At 39.5% G+C, this 14,966-nt stretch overlaps 2 protein-coding genes across 2 annotated transcripts in view; both read right to left on the bottom strand.

The window, feature by feature from the left end:
• Positions 1-4,019, bottom strand: part of GCFC2 (GC-rich sequence DNA-binding factor 2) — a 21,335-nt gene extending 17,316 nt beyond the window's left edge. Inside the window, exons 1-3 of the mRNA XM_072407447.1 lie at positions 3,857-4,019; positions 3,402-3,706; positions 295-583 (exon numbers count right to left, since the gene is read on the bottom strand). Of these exons, the coding sequence (XP_072263548.1) occupies positions 295-583; positions 3,402-3,440 (328 nt within the window). The 5' untranslated portion in view covers positions 3,441-3,706; positions 3,857-4,019. The remainder of the gene's footprint in view (positions 1-294; positions 584-3,401; positions 3,707-3,856) is intronic.
• Positions 4,020-11,979: 7,960 nt separating this feature from the next.
• LOC140328100 (tigger transposable element-derived protein 1-like) lies at positions 11,980-14,679 on the bottom strand. Its single transcript, XM_072407446.1, has one exon. The coding sequence runs from the start codon at positions 14,596-14,598 to the stop codon at positions 12,901-12,903; it is 1,698 nt and encodes a 565-aa protein (XP_072263547.1). The 5' UTR covers positions 14,599-14,679; the 3' UTR covers positions 11,980-12,900.
• Between the last annotated feature and the right edge of the window lie 287 nt (positions 14,680-14,966).

Below are 14,966 nucleotides of genomic sequence, written 5' to 3'. Positions count from 1 at the left end.
TATGGGGGCTGCGCGGGGGATGTCGTATGACAAGCTATGGGGGCTGCGCGGGGGATGTCGTATGACAAGCTATGGGGGCTGCGCGGGGGATGTCGCATGACAAGCTATGGGGGGCGGGGTGCAGAGATGTCGCATGACAAGCTATGGGGGCTGTCGCATGACAAGCTATGGGGGCTGTCGCATGACAAGCTATGGGGGCTGCAGGGGAAAATATATTGCCGTAAAAGCAATATAAAGCCATAACTACTAACACACAGGGAAGGTTGTGTTGTTGATTCTCGTATAACATTTCACCTTCTTTCTCCTCGTTGAAGCTCAGCAGGCCGGCAGGCCCGGAGGAAGCCTCCGCTGAGTCCCCGGTGTCAGTCTTCTCTATATCTGCCTCCTCTTTCTTCTTTTTAGTCCCGCAGGTCAGGCCGCGTCCACTGGGCCTCTTCGGCCTCTCCACCTGGCTGCGCTCCCCTTCCTCCTCCTCTTCCCCGCTGGACTCCGCTTTCCGGACCCGCAAGTTTCGGTTCGGTTTCCTGAACATCCTCAATGCTGGGCGCTGCTTGACTACGTCACTGAGAAGCGACCACACAATCTGCGTTCCAAAGGCGAGCTCAGCCAATCAGAATACACACTTTTTTCTCAATAACTTTATTTTTTTCGAACATTATAGCAATAGTGGTGATTTATTAAAGGAACAGAGGCAGCTCAGTAACAGGAATGAAGCTGTGATCACTTTATTCATTGAGTCATGTGCAAACAAACTTTCCTTTCCTAGGAGTTTCTTAGACCTTGTTACAGATCTGCTGCCTAGTGCTAGACCAACCAATCTGATCAATCCCTTATCAATAATTGATCAGTTGGAAGTCCCAAAATACTGCACACACACAAGATACACTACACATACAAGATTCTGCTCTTTGGATTTTTTTCTTTTCATATATTGAAATACACACAACAGACTTTTCTGATTGGTCGGCTGCTTAGTTCCCTACAGATGGAAAATGTTTTATTGGATTTTGGAATCAGAAATAAAATAATAAAAATCTGTCCATGTGTACACACGATTATTCAAAGTAAATATAGCTCTTCCGTGTTTTCTATGCTTAGTGAAAGCACACTTTAATAAATGATCAGCCTTCTCTTTCTTTAGGAACCCCCAATGGGTTGGAGCTGTGTAATACAATGGCTGCTCAAACAGCAACAAACACATTTTCCCATGTATAGATTACCGGAGTTTCTTTGTTACTGCGATCCGTCCGTTTATTGTCCAGGGACCAGGGTAGGACCTTTGTGTTTCCTGGCCCCATTCGGACTTCTGTTGTATAATGTCATAGAGGCAATGAACCAGCTGCCTTTACAGAGTTCCTCCAACAAAGCACCACCAGGACTTTCAAAACCAACAGAGATCAGTAACACAACCCAGCCTGAATGTCATCTAGAAAGGTTTGGACTGCACAACCCAATCCATGCCCACGGCCTATGCATGCATCAGAGCACCACTTCTTACTTTACCACAAAGGTCAAACTTGACCATAAGTGAAACTGAAGTCCCACTGTTAGAACTTTGGTTTAGGCAGGTGGGTATTGCAGAAAGAGATAACCAATTACCACCTAGTTGTCAAATTTTGCTAACTTAGCTTTGGTCATAAAGGAAACCCAGCAATCCAGGCTATCCTTGTTAGTGCTGGGAATGAATCAGCTCCAGCGTGTGTGAAAGGGAGTTACATCATCCCATCATTGCTAATCGATATGGCCTAAAAGCATCTCCAAAAAAAAAGACTAAGGAAGATGGCAGTGCCCAGCAACAGGACAGGGATGGGTGAATATCATGGGTTTAGTTTTACTTCAAGCTATTTTTTTCTGCTGTCTGTTGCCCTATTAGGAATGTCTCTTCCTTTTTCATCGAACAATACTAAAGAGAACAATAAAACTTCTGTTACGCTTTAATGATAGTCATTGTCTTTTCATAGGGGGTCCCAAATACCTGTCCTGGTGACCACATGATAAAGCAAGATAGGTAGTAATGAGGAATCCCACACCAATAAAAAAAAAATATTGAAAAATTTGTTCAACCTAATCATTTAGGCCCCGTGGTCTGATGGGTGAAGTCAGGATGTCAACCATAAATGCATTTGGCACTCTTTGGAAAGAGTTGGGAAAGGGAAGGAACAATACATATAATGATCACTTAACAAAGGGTATAAATACAGATTTGTTCTGAAGACAGCAGGGGGATACATATTGCAGAAGCCTAATGTTTTGATAGGTTAAATGGTGCTGTCTGCAATGTGGGAAAACCTACGGGTTAAATGATCATTGGTATACAACAGTGATTTTTTTTTCAGATCTTGACCAATTACATTGCCTTCCAGGCACAGAGTCTTGCTTTTTCTCTGTGTGTAATGCAAGTGTTTACGTGCATTATCTATACCTTATAATGTGTACTGATCCATCATAAGAACAGTCCACAGCCATCAGCACATTGCCCAACACTCTGGGTTTATACAGAACTATTTCAGGAACAAAGCAAAATCCTCAGTGGACCCCTTCCTCCATCTCCCGGTACAAAATAAAGGAATACAAGTTTCAGCAACTGATGCCTGTGATATGCCAGAGCTCTGATCATAACACAGCACCCATGTGGGATAGCACAGAACAACTCTATCCCCCAGTTCTGTTTTTAGTCACTTGGAAGTGTGAAGAAAACTTCCTGATTTTTCTGGCAGGGATTAATGCTGTTTGAAGGTCTGAATGGTAGCAATGGTATAGTAGATGCCTATGTATGCATATGTATTCGACTGTGGGACTATATTCAGTTATACCCAGTTTTATGTACAATTTATAGAAATGTCCTCACAAATTTATTATTTTTCCATTCAGATAGCAAATTCCTATTGTTTCAGGTTACTTCTCACTTTTAGGAGTTGTTCCATACCCATGGAACCAGGGCTTTATGCCCGCACTGACATGGAGGCTTTTTTCCCATCGCAATAATAACAGGGCTTTTCTTCATATATGCAATACCATGTAATGGAGGAACATACGTATTCCTGCACTACAGCATTACCAGGATGAATTACACAATCTTTATACAACTGAAGGAGAGTTACAAAAATGGATCAAGCAAATCCTGGGCACAGTCAGCGCAGCATGTATATGTGCTGCCTGTTTGCCCAAGAACCCTGATTTTTTAGGAATTACATTGCTATAAATTATTCTGTATACAGAAGAATTGCATTATGCTTCATTCTCATGCTTCATACTCATACTCACCTTTCCTCCTGCTTCCATGGAGCAGTGATAAAGGAATTATTGCCAAACAACAAATCCCAGCATAGAACTGAGAGTATCTTCCCAAAGAGATTTGAAGAACTTCCCAGATAACCCCCAGAAGATAACATCACCCTCACCTGTGCACTGCAAAATGAAATTGAAGGTGTATATGCCATCTAACATTTTCCACTTCCAGGCACTTTTTTTTTCTCTTTGCAAGCAGCCAAAAAAAGGAAGGAAGATTTACACAACTTACATTCTACGTCCACTTAAGAATTATAAAAAAACATGTTTTGGGGTAGAGTTTCATATAAATATAGAACATTATGTCATTTAAAATATTATCTGAAATCGAAATAACTAGCAGAATAATTGGATGGCTATATAATGGTATCTTATATGTATATTTATCTCACATTCATCTTCTCTCAGGTAGCAGACACTGAAAAGTAAAGAACACAAAAATGTATTAAGAATGACCATTAGAGCACTACAAAATAAGCAAAAGTTTGAAACTAAACTGACCAAGAGACACCTAGAATAAATAGAAATACATCTTAGGTAGTTAACTCTAAAAACGACTACTGCTCACCAAAGCGATAAGAGGTTTTGAATCCAGAAAAAGTTTTGGCTATCAGAATGAAACTTCAGTACCATCACATTGCCGGATGTGACCAGGACAGAGGGGGGAGGATTACCATTGCCGAAAACTCCCAGTTGTACATCTCCATTAAGCACAGTAAGGTAATCGTTTTTACAGTTTTCTGATTTTCAATATCAAATTTAAGAAAGTCAGAGAGACCTAAAAAACAAAACAAATAAATAGATATATTTGTGTGTGAATATAAAAATATATATATATATATATATATATAAAATGGTATGTATGTATGTATGTATGTTCCATCATCACTCGAAAACGCATGGATACATTTCAACCAAACTTGCCTGAGACTCATGTGAGTGCACCAGTCATCTTTGTACAGCGCTGTGCTATATGTCAGAGCTATATTTGGATGAAACACATGGAGACATTTCAACCAAACTTGCTATGCTCCACCATAACTAGGAAACGTATCACCAAAAATGCTAGACATGCTAGGAAACGCATGGAGACATTTGAACCAAACTTGCCATACATATGACTGAGACTCATGTGAGTGCACCGCTGATCTTTGTACAACGCTGTACTATATGTCAGAGCTATATTTTGATGTATGTATGTATGTTTCACCATCACTGGGAAACGCATGGAGACATTTCAACCAAACTTGCTAGACATATGACTGAGACTCATGTGAGTGCACCGCTGATATTTGTACAGCGCTGTGGTATATGTCAGAGGTATACTTGCATCTATGTATGTATGTGTGTATGTATTGCTCAGCACAGTGTGCCTTTTGCTTATGTTTTTACATACTTTTTTTTTGGACTATAATTTAAGATTGCAATAAATAAATACCCAGGCAACGCAGGGTAATCAGCTAGTATATCTATACATATATATAATCTCTGGGGAGAGCAAGATATGAGGGTGTCTTATCCAGAAGGGGAAAAGATGGACCAGGTCACATCCACATCAAGAGGATACTTTCTAGGATATTTTGGGGAGGTTATCGTCTCCTTGTCTGCTGTGAACGTACCCCCATAAAATTTAATAATAATAATCAACTGTGAATGAGAAGGTTGGGGTAAGACCTAATTATACATAACTACTTTACCTAGAAGTCAGAATTTGTCTAACATTTTTTTTAAAGCCTTGTTTTTGCTCCCATTACATATGTCTCTCTCTGACCAGTGGTACTTAAAAAAATATACTATTTTATTATTAACTTGTCTTGTTTAAAATAAAACAATAATTACATTTCTAATACAAACACTGGCAAATGTTTGAAAAACATAAAACTGTGTTTTCCCAATGCTTAGGAAAAATTACAAACAAAATGATAATTACATTTTTAAAATGATCATTGAAAAAAAAACAAAAAAAGAAATAGTAACTTAGGGCAGAAGGGGTGTAAAAAAGTTAAAAAACCCCTTTGGTTGGAGTAGTACAATTAGTTGCACAGCTTTCCATCATAGAACTGTATATGGTAACCAAATTGTCTTTAAAAACCCCCATTGCAGTACCTACCTGTGTCATAAAAGGCAGTGAATCTATTCGGGGAATTGCTCTCAAACTCCACCAGCATTTCATTCTCAGATGAAATGAGTGGTGGGACATATCCTTTTGTGGTCCTCTTCATGAGGACAGGTGAGGTTTTGTTGGCTCCATTATAGACTCTCAGGTAGCTATTATCAGAACTGTTAAAGGGTGGAAGGTTCAGATTTGTGACTTGCAGTAAAACCTGTTGAACATGGAGGGGAAAGGAAAGTTGAATTGTATTTGAATTTAAAACCCAGACAGCAAAGACAGACTGGCAATGAAAAGGTAAACTACTTAACCTTGCAGGCAGTGACTTCTATATTTCATTTCTTGAAGCATGCAATACTTTGGGGTCTATTTATAAAACGATGAAGCTGGCTTTCCTTGGTGGAGAATCTTCCAGGTCCATGTGTTTCAATGGCAATGTTTAATTCTACACCAGTGAATGTTAGATCACTGCTGTGGAAATAGATCCCTTATGATATTTGATGTCCAGTACTCCACTGTGTGCTGGGGTTCCCACTTCTTGCCTGCTATGACAGTACCATGTCCTGTAATGATGAAGCAGCCAACAAAAGTCACTACCTGGTAGACTGGTTGGTAATATACCTTTATCTATGCAGGGTAGTTTGTCCTTCAAAAATAAATTTTCACAATGCAGATAATAGTAAAATGTTATGCCTACATTATCTTTAGGCCATCCTAGCCCAGTGTACAGTGAAATTATTTACTAAAGGAATAAAGGATGTTCACATAGCAATTTGAATTATTTTGAAATAAATCCGCAAATGAGATAAAACACTGTTGACTTAAACCGTAAAGAAAAAAATTCTGTCGTTGGATTTCTTGACACATGGTTGGATATTCTTTAAATGGTGAACTATCACAACATTTACCTAATTTCAAGTATGCAGAAAGAATTACATAACACCAAGGAATATACCAATCAGTACTCAACCCAGAATTTTTTTTAAACTGGGTGGGAAGAAATTGTAAGTGGGTGGCAGCCCCTGTATTGGGACCCAACTCATTGATAACCACCCAAAAACAGCCAGGAAGTTGCTGAAAAGTGCCAGGTGGGGGCCGGGGAGAATAAAACTGTACCCAATATTGCTGCACACACTTATATCTCCAAAGTTTTGTCCTCTGTATTCTGTTGCTGCATAGAAATATGCCGGTTTACCTACACAAGATCAGAAAGAAAACCTCATAGAAACATCTTTCCTTCGCTTTTGGTTACAAATGTTTTTTTTTTTTTTTAAGGAAGTGATAAGTAGAGAAAAGCTAAAATACCTGTCCATTTTTAATTGCCATTTTATTGGGTAGGGACAATGGGGAATAGCAACTCCCTTAACAGACTTTCTTAAACGTTCAAATCAAAAACAAAGCCTTTTTCTCACTTCTCATCTTGTTTGGCACCATCATGTTTGGGACACTTTGTCAGTGCAAAATGTCTGTGTCTGCCGTTAGTAATACCCTCCACTTCCCTCACCACTATCTTCAAGGAATATCCACATGCAAGTGCTCCATTGCCACCTCCTCAGAGCCCTCTCTCGGTTGTATTCTAATGGAGAGGGGCTTCTGGGTTTGGAGGAACATAAAACCCCAATTGACCGTAGTTAAACCTGATAGGTCAATGACCATCCCAAGCAATGTGACATAGTAAGGGATGGGGCAGTAATTTCATGTACACCGGCACATAAAATTAAGCTTGGACACCGGCACCTTCTTAGGTGAGATCAGCAAGTATACCTTACTGGGGGGATATCAGAAGGCCAAAACAGGCAGGTGGCTTTCTATCATAAAGCCAGCTTTTGTCAAGGTTATTGCTTCTTTTTACCTTATTATCTTGAACCTGGACCAGCCAGACACATTTGATACCAGTTTTAGAAGAACTGAAAACTCCAGAGGAGGCCATCGGCTTCATCCTACAAAGGTCTTTGGTAGTAATATGTTAAATTAGTGATAAATGGTATTATATATATATATCAGGAAAAAATGCATCTGATACCGCATAATAAGTCATTTACAGTACTTACAGCAGTTATAGGCAGCATTTACTTTCATCACATCCATGTTACTCAATCCTTTCCTCTGCCCAGTATTCACTGTGGGGTCTGGTTTTGGCACAATGATAGGTGCACCAGTCTTGTTGGTGAAAGCATACCTACAGCATAGTTTGGTAAAATATTGTTAGCTTTTACTTTCTTTTATCTCATACCTGTCCTGCAGAATTCATTAAAGTGAATTTTCATATGAATGCAGGTTAAAACAACCACAGGTTCATTTTATTCCCAGCTGCTTTTAGTTACCTTTTTGTCTTTCCCACACAATTTCACTCATTTGAAAAAAGTAAAGAGAAGCTCCGTGTGAGCAACTTAATTGCCTTAATTCCCCCTCCCCAAAAACCAAAGACCTTTTCACATTTTCCTATGTGTTGAGTAGACAACTGAAACGGTAGAAGCTGTCCCTTGGCTTAAGTTGAAGAGTCAGATTCTAAATATGTAATGATTACAACAAGGAAATTTTTAATCTATTATCATCAATAGTGTAATGTAGAAAAGGATAATATACATTGTAATAAGATTTGTCATACATGTAATGCAACAAAGAGTTGTAATCATATGTCAGGTTAAACGCATTCCATATAAACTTCTTAAAATTGTCCAGGTGCACTAAAAAAGATTACAACAGAAAACAGAATAGTCATACGATGAAGACAACACAAGTCAAAAATATTTTGAATAGCATGCACAATTGTTTCCATTCATCCATTCGTCTTATTTCTGTCTTTTTGATCCGAAATAGAACAGAACTAGAACTAGTTGTATATTTCCACCAAACACTGTGCTGGTGCTCTTTTTGTAGCAGGTGCTGTGCTGGCCAACATATGGCACCATCAGTGGGAATCCATATGTTGTCCACAAAAAACGGGGCATATTTAGAAAGCAGTAGGCCCCTTAAAAAGACTTTGGATAGGCCAACCCTCAACCTTTCCCAGAAAGCAACTTGTTGACCTCCAACTTATGTTTTTCAGACCCACCAAACTCCTTGCCAAAATGTGGAGATTGATGCACCTTGCAGCCATTCTATTGGATGACCTGAGCACAAAATAGGATTGCCTGTCTGGCTCAAGCAATAGACACATACAGAACTAACCCATTCAGGTATTATTACATTTTTTACTCTGACTGATCAGTTATACAACAAATACCTGTGTGATTAGCATTAAAGGATGGCACATATGGAACTTTACTTGTTGAGATAACTTTGGTGAGAGGACATCTTTGTTGAAACACCAGTCCCAGCATAAATGTAGAATCTAAACCTGAAACACATGCCATTCTCATAATTATCACTAATGATTAGCAAATTGCCACTGAAATCTAGTTACTGGTAACAAAAAATGTAGGTTTTCAGTGGTCTAATATTGGCCAGAGAAACACCTTGACAAGTCATGAAGCTTAACGTTGTGAGACTTATCTGGAGAGATGTTTTGCCACATGATGGTGATGTAATGATCTCGGTCGCTCCTACTGTGTTCATGAAAGAAGCCCAGATTGTGCATGAGTTCATGTTGTACTACCCCATACACCATACAGTCCTCATGGTTGATGCTAATTATCTGCTTGCCACCAATCTTCCCAATGCAGGACCAGCATCTGAAACAGGGACATTTAATCTGCAACCATCACAGGTTCCATTTTATCATTCTTCACTCAGTAGGCCAAAGAAAATATAAAGTTGCACAGTCTCCTTACAAAAAGATCTCATGAATACATGTGTCAGGGCAAAGAACATTTCCTATGAAAACTGGATTATTCTCTTTCCTGTTCCAGTACAATATGGAAGAAATAGACAGATTGTATTTTTTAAAAAAATACAACTTCAAAATTATCTAAATATTTTTCCTTCAAATCTTTGCACATCAGAAACCAGGTTGGGATGGTGGCAGTGCCAAAACTGAGAAACTCTACTGTATATTTCAGGTATAGGAAAGTACATTTAGGACCATACCCATGTGGGTAACCTCACTAAGAGACCTGTGAATAGGTTGGCAACTCAAGAAACAAGAAATGGTAGTAGTGAATCATGATGTATCCATTGTATGAATCACAATAGTACAAACTTTCTTATAATTAAAACTGTGCATCTCAGTTTTATTTCAATCACATTGCTCATTTTCCTTACAGCTGGGAAATCTTTAGCTTCTACCAGGAGATTCCAATTAAATTTTTGTGATTCCCAGGGGATCCCTTCTGGTTCCCGGTCAGAATTCTGTTTTACAATTAGCTGCTAATCCTATTTAATCCTCTTTAATTCTAGGCTCTGGTTGATGGATCATCAGCGTATCACCTGAGTCTTTACCCAGCTGTATTCTGCCTGTTTACCTTTCTGGACCCTGTTCTTGTCTTCTGCCTGCCCTGACTTCACACCTTCTCGACCTAGAATCTTTCCTGTTGCCTGCCTGATTTTGTACCACATTGACCTTTTATCTTGTCCGTTGCATTCTCCACTTTTGCCTGCTGCTTATACTGCATCCAGCCTATCCAGTTCCTGATCTCTGGCTATCCCTACTCCAAATACGTCTGTCCTGCAACCAGGTGTTCTCACTGTAGCAAACTATACAGTGGCCACTACAAAGGCTCCCCGGCCATCACACCTTTTGGGGTGATCTGGTGGAGACCACGAGTCACTTAGATTGTACCCCAGGTAAAGGTGTCACCTGCCAGGGGTCATAGAACACATTTGTTTTTTAAAGCTGAGCTCCAGATAAACATTCACATCCACAGATAAAACATTCATACGCAGTTTTACAGTGCAGTTTTGCAATTATTATTATTATTATTATTAATATTAGATTATTTATTTGGCGCCAACATATTACGCAGCACTTTACAAAGCCAATAGTCATGTCACTAGCTGTCCCTCAAAGGGGCCCCCAATCTAATGTCCCTAACATGGTCATATGTTATTAACACAGTCTAAGGATGATTTTGGGGGAAAGACAATTAGTCTTACTAATCTTAATAAAGAAAACATGGAGTACCCATAGGAAAGCCACTTAACCATGGGGAGAACATACAAAGCTAGCCACTGAACCGCACGGTCTTTGCTTTGGTGCAATCAGGAAACATTTACAGTTCTTGATCCTACCCAAGCCTAACAGCCGTAAAAAGAGCATAAGAGGATAGATTATCAATATATTATCTCCATGTCACTCAGCTTTCTCATCCTATTAATATTATTATTATTATTAATAATTGGATTTATAAATTATGCAGCACCGTACATTGAATAGGGATTGCAAATGACAGATACAGACAGTGACACAGGAGGAGAAGAGGGCCCTGCCCTGAAGGGCTTACAATCTAAGAGGTGGGGAAGTATAATATACCTGCATGATCCTCGCTATCACATGAAGCACAAGCACCGTGCTTTCTCCTCGTCTAAGTTGAACAATGTTGTACAATAGGTCAAAACCTGGCCACATTCGGGTGCTGAGTTTTATTAGTGAATAAAAACTTAATTTATTGTGCCTTGTATAGCTGCAAGAATGTGCCTGACCCATATGTGTTTACACAAGCATTTACCCAGTTAAAGGCTGTACGCTGATGTAGTCCACTTTTGTGGTCCATCTCACAAACTTTACACAGGTCGTTACCTCAAATTCCTGTAAGGCCTTATTTAGCACCGATACCTCTGCACTGTCTGGAGATGAAAAACCATCAGATTGTTACAGTTTTTAAGTTAGAACAATCATACAGATAACTGAACAAGGCCAACGGACGTGTTCTGCCCAAGCCTCCCCGATACCAATTTCCAACCTGGCTTATAGAATCCACTTCTTTTAGGGCTTTTAGTTGGTCACCCAGTAAAAAAAAGTTAAATGTTTTGTTTCTTAGTGGAAACGTTTCATGTGAAATCCAAAGCTTTCTATTTGAAATTACTTGGTGTCTCCTCTTTTGACAGTCCATGCATAAAAGTGAACAGTAATGTATATGAATGCTTTGTGTAGAAGCCCCTGTGAGATAGAACTGTGAAGTCACTGGCATTGCCCCATCTCTCATCCACAGCAACATTTAGACACCCATGATGGAAACTACTGTGGGAAAGGGCAAAATGGCTGGACAGAACCACAGGGCAAAACCAAGAAAAATTAAAATAAAGCATTAGGCTATGTTATTATTGGGTTTTTGGTTAACAAGCCCTAATCGGCAAATGCAGCATGCTTTAACCTCCCTGGCGGTAACCCAAAGTGTGGCTCGGGGTAAAAAATCATGCTGAAAACAGTAACCCCGAGCCACATTCGGGATAGCTAAAAATTAAAAAATAATGACTTACCTGGTCCCATCGGCATCCTTCTGTATCCTGCCTGTCAGATACCATCCTCAGGCCGCTGGCGTTCCCGGTGACGTTGGTGTGTGTGAGAGAGCGTGGTGGGAAATTCAAAATATTTTGTATTGGATTCAATACAAAATAACTGTATTGAATCCAATACAAAGTAATCATTACATTATATATGCCACTGTACAGTTATATTACAGGTTTCAGTATATTATGCACCCTTGTTTTAACAGATTTTTGTTTTTTATTAAAAGTTAATACATTTATTACATTTATTAAATATTGGACATATTTCGGTGAGTTATGCCTAAGAATTATAGGCCTACAATGTAAAATAAATTTTCATGAAAGACAATGTACCGCTTTTATATTGATATAAATCAAGACAAAAATGAACCGCTCAGGAGGTTAAACATAAGTCTCTGACCCATAGCTTTCAGAAATCACTACAGGTGCAGTTAACCTGCTTCAGTTGCTTTTGTATTCACATATACCTATACAGAGGGAGAAGCCATTATGAAGAGCACACAGGGCAGTGTGGCCAGTAACTGTGGAAAGCAAACAGAATTGTGGGGAAATCATCAGAGGGACCATCAATAGTTGGAAGAAGGTCCCGATATCACTATACATATAGAATTATGGGTAGGCAGAATTGCAGGCAGTTGGAAGGAAGTCCAGATATTGTCAGATAAAATTCTGGAGGGCATCACTAGAGGAATAACCTTTACGAGTAAGAACAGCCTAATATTACAATATAGATAAAATTCTGGAGTATATCATTCAAGAAATCGCAGGTAGGAGGTTCTGTTTTCACCATATAAATATTTTTAAATTTCTGGGGGACATCTCTAGAAGGATTGCCAACAGGAGGAGGAAGACATCAATATCACTATATAGGAAGTCCCTGGGTAACGTACGAGAGGGACTGAAGGTTTGTTCTTAAATTGAATTTGTATGTAAGTCGGAACAGGTACATTATTTTAATAAATGCAGTTAGGACAGATGTTTGTCTCTAAATATTATTCATTTTTACCTTTCTGTGCATGCACAGCAAATGCCTAAACATTTTCAAAAACAGTAAAGCCTTAAACAATGTAAAACTTGAAAAGTAAAACAGGGTAGAGTGTATGAAGAGGATGGGACTAGTCTGTTAAAGTAGGCATCAAGGGTAGGTTTGCACAGAGCTCATCATAATTTTTTTCATCATAAATAGCCTTGTAGCATGCCAGACCTTCGGTAACTGTTTGGTAAACTTTGGTGAACCTCTCTGTATCAGGATCTTGCTCCTCGAACTTTGCCATCCCGGCGTCAATGAGACGAAATGCATCAGCTAACTCTTTAGTAGAAAACTTTTTTGTTGGAGTGCCTGGGTCCTGGTTTTCTTCGCTGAATGCTATTATCTGCTGTTCTATTTCCATAAGGTCTTCATTGGTTAGTTCTTTGTCATGGGAGTCTAGTAATTCTATGATATCATTTTCAGTTATGTCCAGCTGCAGTTCATTTCCAATAGCAACCACAACTTGCCTGGTGTCGGCGATTTCATCATCTGTAAACCCCAGAAATTCTTGTGTGAATTGGGGGCACACATTTTTCCAAGCACCTCTCAGAGTTGTCTCTTTCACTTCAGCCCAAGCGTCAGCAATATTTTTAATGGCATCATAAATGTTATAACTCTTCCAGAACTCCCTTAAGGTCATCTCATCATTTTGAGTAGCATAGACAGCTTCTGAGAATGTCCTCCATAAATAATAGGCCTTAAAGGAGGCTATGACTCCCTGATCCATTGGCTGGAGTAGTGATGCAGCGTTGGGGGGTAGAAACACCACCTTTACATTGGGGTGCATGTTAACTAAAGTGTTTGGATGTCCAGGAGCATTGTCAAGGAGAAGGAGAATTTTAAAAGGAATGTTTTTGCCCAAACAGTAATGTTCAACAGCAGGGATAAAATGGTTTAAAAACCATTCTTGAAAGACAGCAGCTGTGACCCAAGCCTTTTTATCTGCCATCCAAATAACAGGAAGAGAAGCCTTAGTGACATTACGTAGTGCCTTCAGATTTAGGGAGTGATGAACTAGCAAAGGCGTGAGCTTGAAATCCCCAGATGCATTACCCCCAACTAATAAAGCCAGTCTATCCTTTGATGCTTTATATCCTGGTGCACTTTTTTCCTCCATGGAAATGTAGGTCCTCTCAGGCATTTTTTTCCAGAACAAGCAAGTTTCATTTGCATTAAATATTTGGTCGGCCAAATAACCTCCCTCATCAATAATACCTTGCAATATCTTGGAAAAATCACTTGCAGCTTGTAGATCGGCACTCGGTGCTTCACCTTGAATTGTAATATTATGCAAATCTGCTCTTCCTTTAAAGCGTTGGAACCAACCCTTACTTGCCATAAACTCTTCATTACATTCACCTTCACTTGCTGTGCGAGCAGCTTTTAAATCATTAAAAAGACTCCGAGCTTTTTCTTGCACTGAAGAAAGACTGATAGGCATATTACGCTGATTTTGGTCTTCAATCCAAAACATCAACAGTCTTTCCATCTCAATAATTAAACCACTGCGTCTCTTGGTAATTATTGTCGCATTCATTGGGGTATGGCCCTTCACATGCTCCATTATTTTACCTTTATCTTTTAAAATTGTCCCAATTGTTGATCGATTGTATCCAAGTGCTCTGCCAATGACTGATGGAGTTTCACCTCTCTCTGATCTTTTAATTATTTCAACTTTTAGTTCCATGGTTATGGTTTTCCTCTTCTTTACTGTATCAGCAGCACTTGCATCAGATTCACGTTTCATTGTTGAAGGGTGAAAATGAGCTCCTCTGCTCAGCATTGCACAGCACACACTATCAAAGCAGGAAGTACGGTGTACTGTGACAACTTCCTGTGAACAATACAGGCTGTGTGCTGGGCGTGGTGTAAGTCACAGGCAGTCCCGAGTTAAGGACATCCCACATACAGACTCCTACATACAAAGGGTATTTCCTGCTTTCTCCTGTGCAGAACAGAGGCTGGATGCAGGGAGGGGGCGGTTTGAATGACTTGCAGAAGAAATCTTTTGCTAAACACAGCTGAGGATGTGGGTGATTAAGGGGGGTAAGCTCTTTCTGCTCTCTTGTAACTCTTTAATGACCAAGACAAACTCTGCAGTTGTTTCTTTTTGCATATCAAAGCACAGCTTGCTCCAGAAGTTAATGAATG

This window comes from Pyxicephalus adspersus, chromosome 4, assembly GCF_032062135.1.
Source record: "Pyxicephalus adspersus chromosome 4, UCB_Pads_2.0, whole genome shotgun sequence".
Classification (NCBI taxonomy): Eukaryota; Metazoa; Chordata; class Amphibia; order Anura; family Pyxicephalidae; genus Pyxicephalus; species Pyxicephalus adspersus.
Note: the sequence above shows the minus strand (reverse complement) of the source record. Positions and strands in the feature narration are given on the sequence as shown.

Excerpts from the sequence above, each read along its gene's own strand:
- LOC140328100 (XM_072407446.1), bottom strand. The coding sequence starts at position 14,598 with ATGCTGAGCAGAGGAGCTCATTTTCACCCTTCAACAATGAAACGTGAA.